At 34.6% G+C, this 14,634-nt stretch overlaps 1 protein-coding gene across 6 annotated transcripts in view; it reads right to left on the bottom strand.

The window, feature by feature from the left end:
• Positions 1–14,634, bottom strand: part of LOC126779146 (RNA-binding protein 8A-like) — a 35,847-nt gene that overhangs the window by 19,658 nt on the left and 1,555 nt on the right. For 2 of the 6 annotated variants that reach the window (XM_050503015.1, XM_050503018.1), the window contains exons 3-4: positions 8,847–8,964; positions 8,462–8,575 (exon numbers count right to left, since the gene is read on the bottom strand). In XM_050503015.1, coding sequence (XP_050358972.1) covers positions 8,462–8,575; positions 8,847–8,964 — 232 coding nt within the window. Of the gene's footprint in view, positions 1–8,461; positions 8,576–8,846; positions 8,965–13,189; positions 13,929–14,026; positions 14,141–14,422; positions 14,541–14,634 lie in introns of those variants that run through there. The other 4 variants (XM_050503017.1, XM_050503013.1, XM_050503016.1 and 1 more) reach the window with 4 other exon arrangements.

Here is a 14,634-nt window from a genome sequence, read left to right as displayed (position 1 = left end):
CAGATATGATATACATTCAAAGTATCAATTTATGTTTTTGTCAATTTAAATTTATATCTAATGTAAACTAATCTCGTTAATATAATACTTATCTTCTTTAAGATGTTTATATGACGTATTTAGTCCACCGCCACACTTTTTTCGTAAACAAAAAAAGAAAAGAATCGAAACGATTACAGACGGTGTCGTGTGATTGACTATTTAAAAGACGCTAGATTACATGTATTGTTTTAATCTAGGAGTGCTTGCCTTTATTACTTTAATAAATACAAAATCAGCCACAGTTGTTGTCGTCAACGATTCGCGAGTATAACTGAATGAAGGTAGCGCCTTGTAAATGTCAATCAGGTTGGTACTCTCTCACTGGTTTACTTACTTCCAAATAGCAATATTTGTATTGTTGTATTTTAATTGGAACGGTGAATGAGCTAGTATAATTAATACATTAATACAGAACCACTGGTGCTTTATAAATTTGTTTATGTCTTTACGTAACACATTCGTCTGTCTACCTTTTTAAAGATAATTTAAAAATAAACGGTAAAAGCCAAGACAGGTTACACGAACGTATGGCCGATGTCGTCATGCCGTCAAACGCGAGGCGTTTATGAATAAGAATTACGGGAAGATATTATTGACGGTGTCGTGTCGGGCCGCAAACCTTTATCGCGTATATTTTAACATTTTTTTATCATTTCATGACTTTTTAAACACTGCAGTGTCCGCAACAAGAAGTTGTTTAAGTCCAATTATTTAGGTGTTAATAAAAACCTTTCAAGTTCAAAATAGATCAAAATAAAGTAACATCCAAGTGGGCCAACCACAAAAGCCCGGCGGGCCGCAGGTTGAGTACGGCAGCTATATATGATAACGATCGACTAGCTAATATTAGTGTTGATAAACTAACTATATGGGCTTTTTTGTCGTTTGCACACATTGTATGTGTACATAGGATACAATATGGTCCATACAAGAACACAAAAAGTATGAATAAAATAATAGTGTCTTACTCAGGGGCGTAGCTTGCCCTTGATGGGCCCTGTATCAACATTTGGGTGGCTTTTCTTCCTAACTGCGGCGATGCCTTAATGGAAGGTAAAAAATTTCACAGAGAAACAAAAGTACACCTTTTCTATTGCATAATGGTTCAATTGTTTTTTTTTTAATTTGAAGTATTTTCAATGTTTAAATTATTATTGACATCGTGATACATTATTATAATTTGTTTTCTTTTTTTATTTCGTTTTTCGCTATATTGTTCTATTGATTTATTTCTATTACATATGAAGCGCTGAACCAATTTAACAATGGAATATAAAGTGACATTACCAGTATCGTCCCCATTATTATCAATATCATGTATATGCTTGTAAATATATAACATTATTTATGTTGTAACATAATTAACACAAAGTAAACACTCTATCATACGTCAATGAGTCCCTCAAATTTGACAATACTCGAGCCAATGGAACCTCGGCGCTCGTGCTACGTGTTAATGCTCAGCCAACTAACGGTAACGCCCCGTAACGTAAACGTTGCTTACCTGGTGTATTGCTAACACCGATTTATCTTTTTCCGTCATTGATTTATTTTCAAAAAGGAAAACAGTTGTTTATATCACCCCTTAAGCAACATTTACTGGTAAATCTAACACTTAATACATATGCAATATATTTCAAGTAATTCTACTAAAAATATTTTATCAAGATATACCACGTAAAAATTACACGAATTGAAGTAAATAATAGATAACACTACATTAAGTGGATATCGTTTATCAGGGGAAGCAGTTAATCCGCATCCGCAGCATTGAAAGACCAAGATATCATCTGGATGTTCTGATTTTTGATGACGCATGTACTCCGTGTGCCGACCACGCCTAACACAGACCGGACAGAGCAACTGCTCGTCCACTCGCATTGACAAGAGGATGCTAAAATCTCCCTCCCCAAAAAGTTCACGTTGACGTCCTTCACGTTGTGGTTCCTCCGCTATATGGCCAGACCAAAGTGTAGTAAAAAAAAGCGAACACAATTATTGCTATTATATTGTTTTGGTAATTGACTAGTAAATGCAATACTGTCAATTTGATCTCAGGAAGAACTGATGCTGTTTAATATATGGCCTTGTCCTGCGGCAAAGAAAACACAAGTCCATAACTTAATTTTCACATATCTAGCTGACAGAACAGGTACTACTACAGACAAAAAGTACTACACACACTTTGATCTTAGTCAAATGGCCGAGAAGCGAATTGGTTGACTTACTTTCCACATCGGAAGACAACTCCAAGTTAAGAATTTAGGAAGACGTCAACAGGGAGGGTGCCGGTATTGTGATTTACTTTGAAGAGATAACTGTTTATAACAAGAACGAGGTTTACAAGATCATGGCTCAAGGGCAGGAACGGGAGAAGGTTGCCTCAACTCTAATGAATGCTCAATCTAGCCCGCTCGCATAGTGTGTACACAATAGTCATTCATATTAAGGAAAACAGCTTGGAAGACTTCCCCTAGCTTCCTAGGCTGTTTTCCTCCTCAAAATTGCATATAAGCAAAGATTAAAGATAGAGAGAGAGAGAGGGCTTGGGAGTGCGTGGATCTGTTGACGCTTGGTAAAATTTACCTTTAGATTATTTTACAATCTTTCATCCGTTCAAAGCTTCCTGTAGGATTCGTCACGATTAAGACGAATTTTACAGGAAGCTTTGAAGCGATAGTCGATACTACATTGGTGTGGTCCCGCGAACCTGATTCACCGACAGAAAATCTAGCCAACGCGATGCAGAATTCGCTACGAAATGTAAAGCGCCATCTATGGAACGTCGTAATCATTGTGTGACGTGAGCGTAAGGCGACCTAAAATATTGTACGTCGGTAACACAGATAAACTATTATAATTGAAAGTAAATAAAAAAAAAGTTTTATAGATTCAAAACAGGTGTATTATATATGTTGCTTTTTTATAGTTGATTATTACGTTTTCATTTAAATAAAAAGCGTAATGCTTTGATTTAATTACTGATTATAAAAGAAACCTGAATATGTAGTGAGAAAATATAAAGTTACTTGGTTGTAGAGCTTTGTGCAAGCCCGTCTCGATAGGTACCACCCACTCATATTATATTCTAAGGCCAAACTAAATAAAATAAATATTTGTATTTTGGTGTTTCGGCTTAAAGGGACAGACATAAGAATTATATTCACATTAGTGTTTAAAATAAAAAAATGCTGTATTATTATAATTATTTATCAGTCGCGCGAAGACGCTTGCTGATTGTAGACGCGTTATTGTCGGATTCCAAAACCGGTTTAATCACCACTGCGCTCGACACCGCGTCGTAACGTTGTTTAAAATGTTGAGTGTTTTGTTCGAGTATAATAGATAAATATGACTACTAATGGATCCAATATTATAATATGGATAATTGAGACGGAACATATAATGCAAATTGATAGGAGTGATAACTTTGAGTATTCAGGGGAAGATGGAGAGATTAGGAACCGTGAGATGCATGACAACGATAGAAGACCAAATAAAAGAAACAGGGAGGCTAATAGAGAAGAAGTTTGGTTTACCGTACAGAGGAAAGGTAAAAGATTTGCTCGTGACGGGGACTTTAATGACTGGGAAAGAATACCAGAGGACCAGATTGAAGTTTGCATTACATCCACTGAACCAATTCCAAAACAATTTAAACTGGCTAAGATTTTGAAATCAGAGAACATACAGAATGTTGTTCGTGTTAAATACATAAACTCATTTAAAGTGTTGATTCAGTTTGACAAAGAAGATAATGCTGAGGAATTAATAATTAACAAATTCTTTAATGAAAATGGATATAGGACATAAAAAACTATGGAAATAAATCATGCGTATGGAGTGATAAAAGACATAGATTTAGACCGTACTGATGAAGAAATTTTAGAAAGTATTTATTTTTAGAAAGTATTATAGTAGTATACCAATTATGGGAGTAAAGAGGTTAAAACGCAGAAATAACTCGGATGGAAGATGGGAGAATAGTGAGGCTATGAGAATATGTTTTAAAGGGTCATCGTTACCATCAAAAATTAAAATGTTCGACACCACAGTAATAGTAACAGCCTATGTATTCCCTGTTACGCAATGTTCTCGATGCTGTAGATACGGACATACGATCAAAATTTATCCATCTAACAAAATTGTTTGCCCGAAAAACAAAAAATTGAATTCAAAATTGTGAGCAATCTTCATTTATTTGTAATAACTGTGGCGGTAATCACATGGCTATGACCAGAATATGCCCCATTTATATTAAAGAAAAACGAGTTCGAGAGCTAATGGCAGAATTTAATTGTACATACAAAAAGACACTAACTATTTATGTTCCACCCAGCCCCCCTCCAGCACCTGTTATTTCACGTCAAGCATTTCCAACGATTAATAAAGCTAACGATTCGCCTACAGTTAATGGTTTAAAAGAATCTACCGTAGATGAAAATCTCACAAGGTCATACGCCGAAGTCACCAAAAACAAAATTAAAAAACCAAAAAAGAAAAAACTAAGGAAGGCCGGAAAAGCAAACGTCGAAAACGATGATAATATAGAAATAATGGAATTTAACAATTTGGAGACAGTGGAAGATAGATGTTCGGAAACAGAAACAGTACGCAGTGAAGAACAAGGATATGGAAAAAAAGGGAATACATACAAAGATGAGCGAGGATTTGTTGAATGGAAATCAGTACTAAAAATGCTAAAAGATAAAATATTAAATAGGGGCTTGACGTGGGAATAAAAGATTAAAGAATGCTTAAGTATAATTTATGAAGCTGTATTATCGACTATAATGAGATTAATATCATATTGGCCATGTTTTAAATTCTTAAGCCAATATGGATAGGAACAATGTTCCACAATCTATAAACATACTCCAATGGAATGCTCAAAGTCTACGACCAAAGATACCAGAATTCGAACTAATATTAAATCAGGAAAAAATCCATATTGCCTTAATCAGTGAGACTTGGTTAGATCCGGACAGCTATTGTCATTTAAGTGGTTATAATATTTTTAGATCAGATCGCAGAGACGGATTTGGAGGTGTAGCTATAATAACGCATTGGTCTATAAAAGCTCAACAAAAATATTTGAATATTTCGAACTCAGGAATTGAATATACATATGTTAAAATATTTAATTGCGGTGACACTGAAAATATAGTATCTATATATTGCCCCCCAACAGTTAACACCTCTTTTCAAGACGGAATGGATTTTTTTCTAAGTTTAATAACAAGACTATAATTGCAGGAGATTTTAATGGGCATCATCGTAATTGGTCCAGGAAACATGATACACGATGCTGTCAGATTTTTGATGCACTATTAGAGAGTAATTGTATTTCTCTAAATAATGGCAGTGACACTCGCATAAAAATAGTCAATGGTCTGGTTCAGAGAACAACTCCTGATATACCATTAGTATCTGAAGACATAGCTATTAAATTAACGTGGAATGTTTTGAATGAAAGCCTAGGAAGTGACCATTTAATGATAAAGATTAAACTAGATAAAAAACTTAGGCTACACAGTTAGGAAGCGAAGATATTTTATAAAAGCAAATTGGACATTATATAGAGAAGTCATCAAAAAGCCCCTTCTTGAGTATTCAATTCCTAGCAACAATCAACTTGCATATAACAAGTTCATAGCCATAGTCAATGCAGCTGCAGAAGAGGCATTCAGAATGTTATAGATAACGAAATTGCAGTAAGTTTACTACGAAGTTTAGCACCAGATTTACAGTATCACCGAATCGCCCAATATTTAAGTCCGATAATGTGAAGCTTAAAACTTCGATTACGGTACAGGAGTTAAATAATTGTTTAAAACGATCAGATACAGCACCAGGGCAAGACGGCATAGCTTATTCAATGATTTATAATTTGCCCCATTCTGGTAAGAATATACTTGTCACTTTATATAACCGGTTTTTATCAGAAAGTTTCATCCCTAAGCAATGGAGGAAAGTTACAATAGTTCCTGTACCGAAACCGGGAAGGGATAACAGATCAGTATCCGGGTGGAGACCTATTGCACTAATATCTTGTGTCTGTAAAATATTACATACTACATACATATAATGACCCGTAGATTAGATTGGTACCTTGAAAAGAACGATTGTTTTTCATATGAAACAGTAGGCTTTAGGAAGTCGCGTTCTTGTTATGATAATCTGGTCAGACTAATAACTCGCATTCAAATCGGATTTACTAAAGGTTTCGCGACGGTTGGTTGCTTCATCGATATAGATAAAGCCTATAACAATGTCAATGTCGCAAAGCTATTGAACCTTGTTGATGATGCCGATGTTGGAGATTTTCTGTGTCGATATCTATGGGAATATCTTCGTGAAAGAATTTTAACTATTCCATTTGGTAACAGTCAAAAATTAACCCGCACTTCAGCAGTAGGCTTACCACAAGGTGATCCTTTATCTCCATTATTGTTTAACGTGGCTACCAGAAGAATTTGTCGAGAGATTTCACAAGTATTCATCTCGCAATATGCAGACGATTTTGTTATATATAGTTCAAATAAAATAGTCAATGTGGCGGCAAACGATATTCAAAATGCGTTAGATGTATTTTGTAATCTCATAAAAGAAATTGGATTAAGTATATCTCAACAAAAAACCAAAGTTTGCATCTTTAGTAAATGTAGGTCTAGAAGTAACACGGCAATCCAATTATTAAACAATAATTTTCGTTTACAAGAAGTCGATAGTGTTAAATATTTGGGAATGTGGTTAGATAGAAGCTTAAAATGGGGTAGGCACATTAATGAAATTAGAGACAAAACTCTTAAATTTTTAAATATTTTTAAAGTGTTAGCTGGTAGTAAACGGGGCATTCATCCAATGCACCTACGTCGACTTTAAATTTCAATTATCCGTAGCAGACTTGATTATGGTAGTTTCTTATACGATATCGGGCTAAAGAGTCACCTAAGTAAATTGGACAAAGTACAAAATCAGTCAATGCTAGTTATTGGCGGCTTTATCAGAACCACACCAATACATGTCATGGAGAGTGAATTGTATATACAACCTCTAAATATCCGAAGGAAATAAACCGGCAAGATATTTCCTAGTCTAGTCTAGTCTAGGTCTGTCGAAAATAACGTAACTGTAAATGTTTTAAAAGATCTAAACGATATGTGCAGTAATTATTACTGGAGAAATAAAAACTTCCTCTGGTCGTTACAGTCTACAGAAATTTATGCCATTATTCTGTTATATCAAATAAAAAATTACTATGTCATTCTCTCCATACAAGGGTCAGTGGTATAGACTTATCTAATAATATATTTTCAGTAGTAGAAGGAATGGCGATGTCAAAAACACTGTCTAAGAAATCAGACAAGTTAAATAGTTGTCGGACACTTCTAGATAAAAAATATAACCGAGGATACCCGGTAGCCTATGATATTTTAGAGGCCATATGCAATAGACAAAGTGCAAAAAAACAATAATTAGCCAGTGGATACCTTCACATATTGGAATCATGGGCAACGAGGAAGCTGACAAAGCGGCAAAACAAGCTATTCATGACGGAATTCCTTATCAGTGGATACCTTTACATAGTGAAATTTTAAATAAATTCAAGAAAACATGTAAACAAAACCGGCAGGAATATTTTGATGAACGATCGCGACATAAAGGTATATGGTACAAGACAATTATATGTGAACTTACTCATTGCCCATGGTTTCAAAAAATTAAAAGTAGCAGAAAAAATATTGTGACATTTATGAGACTTCGTTCCGGTCATATTCCGACAAACAAATTTAATTTTATGATGGGCAAAACCAACACCTATAAATGCGTACAATGTAACTGCATGGATGATGTTTATCACCGATTGATGGAATGTGCGCGGAATGCGTCGTTCCGGCCCCGTTTATTAAAATCATATAATGTGGGTATATGTAATAGTTGGCCTGCGGTACCATCATCAAACGAAGCTAAGCTATTATTGAAAATGTATATATAGAATACTTGCTCATTTTCGATAATACCTTATATAGAAAAGAAAAGATTATGGATGTATTATATTATTGAAGTAATGTTAAGTTAATTAGATGTTAAGTTGTTTTGATTTAGTATAATTATTATGTGTTTTGCTTGTACGGGGGTGACATAGTCAATCTGATGACTAAACTCCCAGATAAAATAAAGGAAAAAAAATATTTATATATTATATATCATAATTATGTTTAGAAATTGGGTAGGAAGATATTGTATACACAATTTCATACGCAACATTGTTTCTTTCAGTGCACGGCACAAAATAAATTATAAACACAAATAGGCAAAGATTATTCCTGAATATGTTTAAAAATTTCATTGACTAAGCACATTTACTATCTAAGTGGAAACTAAACATAACCATTAATATTAAAGTAAAACTTACAGCTGCCTGTTTGTATGTCTCATATTCAACTAAGGCATAACCCTTAAGGAAGCCAGTGCGCCGATCAAGATTCAAATGAATGTTTTTGATTTCTCCAAATTCTGAGAACTGGTTCTACAAAGAAAATAAAAAAAAAATCTTTTTTTTATATCCATACTTTTATTAATGTGGTTTATTTTATCCCGAGCTGAAATAGCGGAAAAGCGGAAAAGCATGACTGAAGATTAACATATTTAACTACCATTTATAATTCATCTCATGCAGGAAAACATTGTGTGCAAAGCTCCAAACCTTCTCCTCAAAAGAGCAGGAGGCCAATCTCAGCAGTACGTCATTTAAACGCTGTTTTACTTCATATAGTTGTGGGTAGAATTTTAAGTTATACCTGTATATCTTCTTCCTGGGCTTCCTCATGTACATTGCTTACAAATAGGATCCAACCCTCCACAGACCTCTGTGGTCCTGGTGTGTTACCATCACCCTCTGGAGCAAGACTGTCATATCTAGAAACAAACACATATACATTTTAATATTACCATATTTTTAAATTAGATTAATTTGTATATAAATTAGATGGTCCAGTGGTAAGAACATGTGATAAATAAGAGTTATTTAGTTATTTTTTTATAACATCTTCATAATGTTCTTCGAAAAGCTGCGTAGCCTAGGCGAGTCTTCCCTGTGTGTCGGTCTCGGTATAAACTTGGACAAGACCAAGGTCATGTTCAATAGGCATGTCGTGCCGGGACCGATATACGTCGAGGGGAAACCTCTCGAAGTTGTTAGTGTATATACCTACCTAGGACAGATAATACAAGTCGGTAGGAAAAACTTCGAGAAGGAAGCCGATCGAAGAATTCGCTTGGGATGGGCAGCATTTGGCAACCTTCGTCAAGTCCTCCAGTCGTCTATACCGCAATGTTTGAAGACGAAAGTCTTCAACCAATGCGTCTTACCTGCCATGACATACGGTGCCGAAACGTGGACACTAACTGCGGGACTAGTTCACAAATTCAAAGTCGCTCAGCGTGCTATGGAGCGAGCTATGCTCGGAGTATCTTTGAAGGATAAGATCAGAAATGAGATTATCCGGAAAAGAACCGGAGTCACCGACATAGCTTGCAAAATTAGCAGGCTGAAGTGGCAGTGGGCTGGTCACGTATGTCGTAGGACCGATGGCCGTTGGAGCAGACGAGTCCTAGAGTGGAGACCGCGAATCAGCAAGCGCAGCGTAGGGCGCCCTCCAGCCAGGTGGACCGACGACCTTAAGAAGGTGGCGGGCACCAACTGGATGCAGAAGGCGGAGGACAGGGAGCTTTGGCGCACCTTGGGAGAGGCCTATGTTCAGCAGTGGACAACGATTGGCTGTTGATTGATTGATTGAATGTTCTAGGGCATTTTTTGAAAGTTTGTACACTTAACTACAGAGGTTTTGCTACAAAATCGCTTTGATATCTTATTGGTAATAGAAATCGCATTTAAATCAAAATGATACACAGACAATGAGGTTTTACAGATATGATATACATTCAAAGTATCAATTTATGTTTTTGTCAATTTAAATTTATATCTAATGTAAACTAATCTCGTTAATATAATACTTATCTTCTTAAAGATGTTTATATGACGTATTTAGTCCACCGCCACACTTTTTTCGTATGCTACACGAATGTGTTCCGAATCGTTTCTATAGATCAGCGATACTCAACCTTTTCTTTATAGGGGCTGCAAACAAGTGTTAATCATGGTGTCGCGGGCCGCAAGCCTTTATCGCGTATATTTTAACATTTTTTTATCATTTCATGACTTTTTAAACACTGCAGTGTCCGCAACAAGCAGTTGTTTAAGTCAAATTATTTAGGTGTTAATAAAAACCTTTCAAGTTCAAAATAGATCAAAATAAAGTAATATCCAAGTGGGCCAACCACAAAAGCCCGGCAGGCTGCAGGTTGAGTACGGCTGCTACATATGATAACGATCGACTAGCTAATATTAGTGTTGATAAACTAACTATATGGGCTTTTTTGTCGTTTGCACACATTGTATGTGTACATAGGATACAATATGGTCCATACAAGAACACAAAAAGCATGAATAAATAATAGTGTCCTACTCAGGGGCGTAGCTTGCCCTTGATGGGCCCTGTATCAACATTTGGGTGGCCTTTCTTCCTAACTGCGGCGATGCCTTAATGGAAGGTAAAAAATTTCACAGAGAAACAAAAGTACACCTTTTCTATAGTATAAAGGTTCAATTGTTTTTTTTTTTAATTTGAAGTATTTTCAATGTTTAAATTATTATTGACATCGTGATACATTATTATAATTTGTTTTCTTTTTTTTATTTCGTTTTTCGCTATATTGTTCTATTGTTTTATTTCTATTACATATGAAGCGCTGAACCAATTTACCAATGGAATATAAAGTGACATTACCAGTATCGTCCCCATTATTATCATTATCATGTATATGCTTGTAAGTATATAACATTATTTATGTTGTAACATAATGAACACAAAGTAAAAACTCTATTATACGTCAATGAGTCCCTCAAATTTGACAATACTCGAGCCAATGGAACCTCGGCGCTCGTGCTGCGTGTTAATGCTCAGCCAACTAACGGTAACGGCCCACAACGTAAACGTTGCTTACCTGGTGTATTGCTAACACCGATTTACCTTTTTCCGTCATTGATTTATTTTCAAAAAGGAAGACAGTTGTTTATATCACCCCTTAAGCAACATTTACTGGTAAATCTAACACTTAATACATATGCAATATATTTCAAGTAATTCTACTAAAAATATTTTATCAAGATATACCACGTAAAAATTACACGAATTGAAGTAAATAATAGATAACACTACATTTAGTGGATATCGTTTATCAGGGGAAGCAGTTAATCCGCATCCGCAGCATTGAAAGACCAAGCCATCATCTGGATGTTCCGATTTTTGATGACGCATGTACTCCGTGTGCCGACCACGCCTAACACAGACCGGACAGAGCAACTGCTCGTCCACTCGCATTGACAAGAGGATGCTAAAATCTCCCTCCCCAAAAAGTTCACGTTGACGTCCTTCACGTTGTGGTTCCTCCGCTATATGGCCAGACCAAAGTGTAGTAAAAAAAAGCGAACACAATTATTGCTATGATATTGTTTTGGTAATTGACTAGTAAATGCAATACTGTCAATTTGATCTCAGGAAGAACTGATGCTGTTTAATATATGGCCTCGTCCTGCGTCAAAGAAAACACAAGTCCATAACTTAATTTTCAGATATCTAGCTGACAGAACAGGTACTACTACAGACACAAAGTACTACACACACTTTGATCTTAGTCAAAAGGCCGAGAAGCGAATTGGTTGACTTACTTTCCACATCGGAAGACAACTCCAAGTTAAGAATTTAGGAAGACGTCAACTGGAAGGGTGCCAATATTGTGATTGGCTTCGAAGAGATAACTGCTTATAACAAGAACGAGGTTTACAAGATCATGGCTCAAGGGCAGGAACGGGAGAAGGTCGGCAACCTTCTCCCGTTCCTACAGGAAGCTTTGAAGCGATAGTCGATACTACATTGGCGCGATCCCGCGAACCTGATTCACCGACAGATAATCTAGCCAACGCGATGCAGAATTCTCTACGAAATGTAAAGCGCCATCTATAGAACGTCGTAATCATTGTGTGACGTGAGCGTAAGGCGACCTAAAATATTGTATGTCGGTAACACAGATAAACAATTATAATTGGAACTAAATAAAAAAAAAGTTTTATAGATTCAAAACAGGTGTATAGTTGATTATTTCGTTTTCATTTAAATAAAAAGCGTAATGCTTTGATTTAATTACTGATTATAAAAGAAACCTGAATATGTAGTGAGAAAATATAAAGTAACTTGGTTGTAGAGCTTTGTGCAAGCCCGTCTCGATAGGTACCACCCACTCATATTATGTTCTAAGGCCAAACAAAAATATTTCGTATTTTGGTGTTTCGGCTTAAAGGGACAGACATAAGAATTATATTCACATTAGTGTTTAAAAAATAAAAAATGCTGTATTATTATAATTATTTATATATTATATATCATAATTATGTTTAGAAATCGGGTAGGAAGATATTGTATACACAATTTCATACGCAACATTGTTCCTTTCAGTGCACGGCACAAAATAAATTATAAACACAAATAGCGCATGAAATTTAATCGGTGCTTGCCCTGGTTTGAACCCGCAATCATCAGATAAGTGTCGCGTATTCTAACCACTACCGAAGGGAGTAATTCTAAGTACCAGACGAAAAGGAACTGAAACGAAAAGCCCTACTTGATGCAAAATTGCAAATACAGCATGCAGAAATATATATATATATTTCAATTAAAAATATTATTTGTAGATTTTATTTGTAAAAAAAGTAAAATTTTCTTATGAATTTAATTACATAAATCTAACAATAAATGTCAATTTATAGTGTTCAACATTTTAGCGAATTAAACAAAAAATAATGTAGTTTCTATGTTATCAATTTATGTTATATAATTAATTAATTAATTTTTCCAAGATGGCATGAGCGGCGATCGCTCAAGGTCGAAAAATACAATTGGCAAAGATGTGCGGATTTATTCCTGAATATTTTATACTATTTTCAGTTCATTGGTGGTAAATAAAAACAAATAATATTATAGAAAGACATATATTAAATACATAAGCGATAAGTCTTAGCTTAGATAATGAATTAACTATGCACCGCACTTTAAACACACACTTTAACACATGCTTTTCCTAATAGAAAATGTTAGAAAAGTTTTTTTCAATCGCACTTTAAACACTTACTAATTTTCTTAATAAACTACTTAAATATATTCTTTATCACTGTTTCATGACTTATAAAATCCAGTATTTATATTTAATCGATGTTTTGTCTGAGAGTGCACAGAAAAAGTAACGTAATTTAAAAATAAAGTCTTAACTTGACTATGACCAGTAAACAATATAAAAAAAAGATGTAATTTGTTCATAAGCATCACAAAAGTCAATAGTTTGAAAAAATTATAAAATGTTTTGCATAATCAAGTCAAAATAAGTTACAGTAAGAACATAATCTTTTATTAACTTTATTTAAAATATAAAAGTATTGAGGAAAAACAATCTTAACAAAAAAAAATCTATTTTTTTGACAACTTACTATTTCATAAATATCTTTTCTCCAGTGTTAAATTTTGTGTTAAATTTTATGTTAATTTATGTTGATTCATTCATATATTAATAGTAACAAGATATTGAGACTATTTACATTTAATATGATACGTCCAGATATATATTTTAAAGTGCGATACATAATAAGAGTTAAAATATAATATTGACTATCGTCGTTTCTTGTGAGTTTTAGTGGGCCCCTTTACAAAGCACCAGTCTACTGATATCGCTTGGCCGAGAATATCAGCTCCATCGAGAGCCTCGCGTGCACTCTGTAGGAAAAATACAAAATTAAAAATTTCATTGACTAAGCACATTTACTATCTAAGTGGAAACTAAACATAACCATTAATATTAAAGTAAAACTTACAGCTGCCTGTTTGTATGTTTCATATTCAACTAAGGCATAACCCTTAAGAAAGCCAGTGCGCCGATCAAGATTCAAATGAATGTTTTTGATTTCTCCAAATTCTGAGAACTGGTTCTACAAAGAAAATAAAAAAATAAATCATCTTTTTTTTATATCCATACTTTTATTAATATGTGGCTTATTTTATACGGTGCTGAGATAGCATAGTAGCAAGAACAAAGAAAATGTTGCATGATCAAACTCGGAAAAGCATGACTGAAGATTAACATATTTAATTACCATTTATGTGCAAAACTCCAAACCTTCTCCTCAAAAGAGCAGGAGGCCAAGCTTAGCAGTAGGTCATTTACAGGCTGTTTTACTTCATATAGTTGGAAGTAGAATTTTAAGTTATACCTGTATATCTTCTTCCTGGGCTTCCTCATGTACATTGCTTACAAATAGGATCCAACCCTCCACAGACCTCTGTGGTCCTGGTGTGTTACCATCACCCTCTGGAGCAAGACTGTCATATCTAAAAACAAACACATATACATTTTAATATTACCATATTTTTAAATTAGATAAATTTGTATATAAATGACTTGGTCAAAGTGAAATCATCTCAT

Source organism: Nymphalis io, chromosome 28 (assembly GCF_905147045.1).
Source record: "Nymphalis io chromosome 28, ilAglIoxx1.1, whole genome shotgun sequence".
Taxonomy (NCBI): domain Eukaryota; kingdom Metazoa; phylum Arthropoda; class Insecta; order Lepidoptera; family Nymphalidae; genus Nymphalis; species Nymphalis io.
This window is presented reverse-complemented; position numbering and strand designations above follow the sequence as displayed.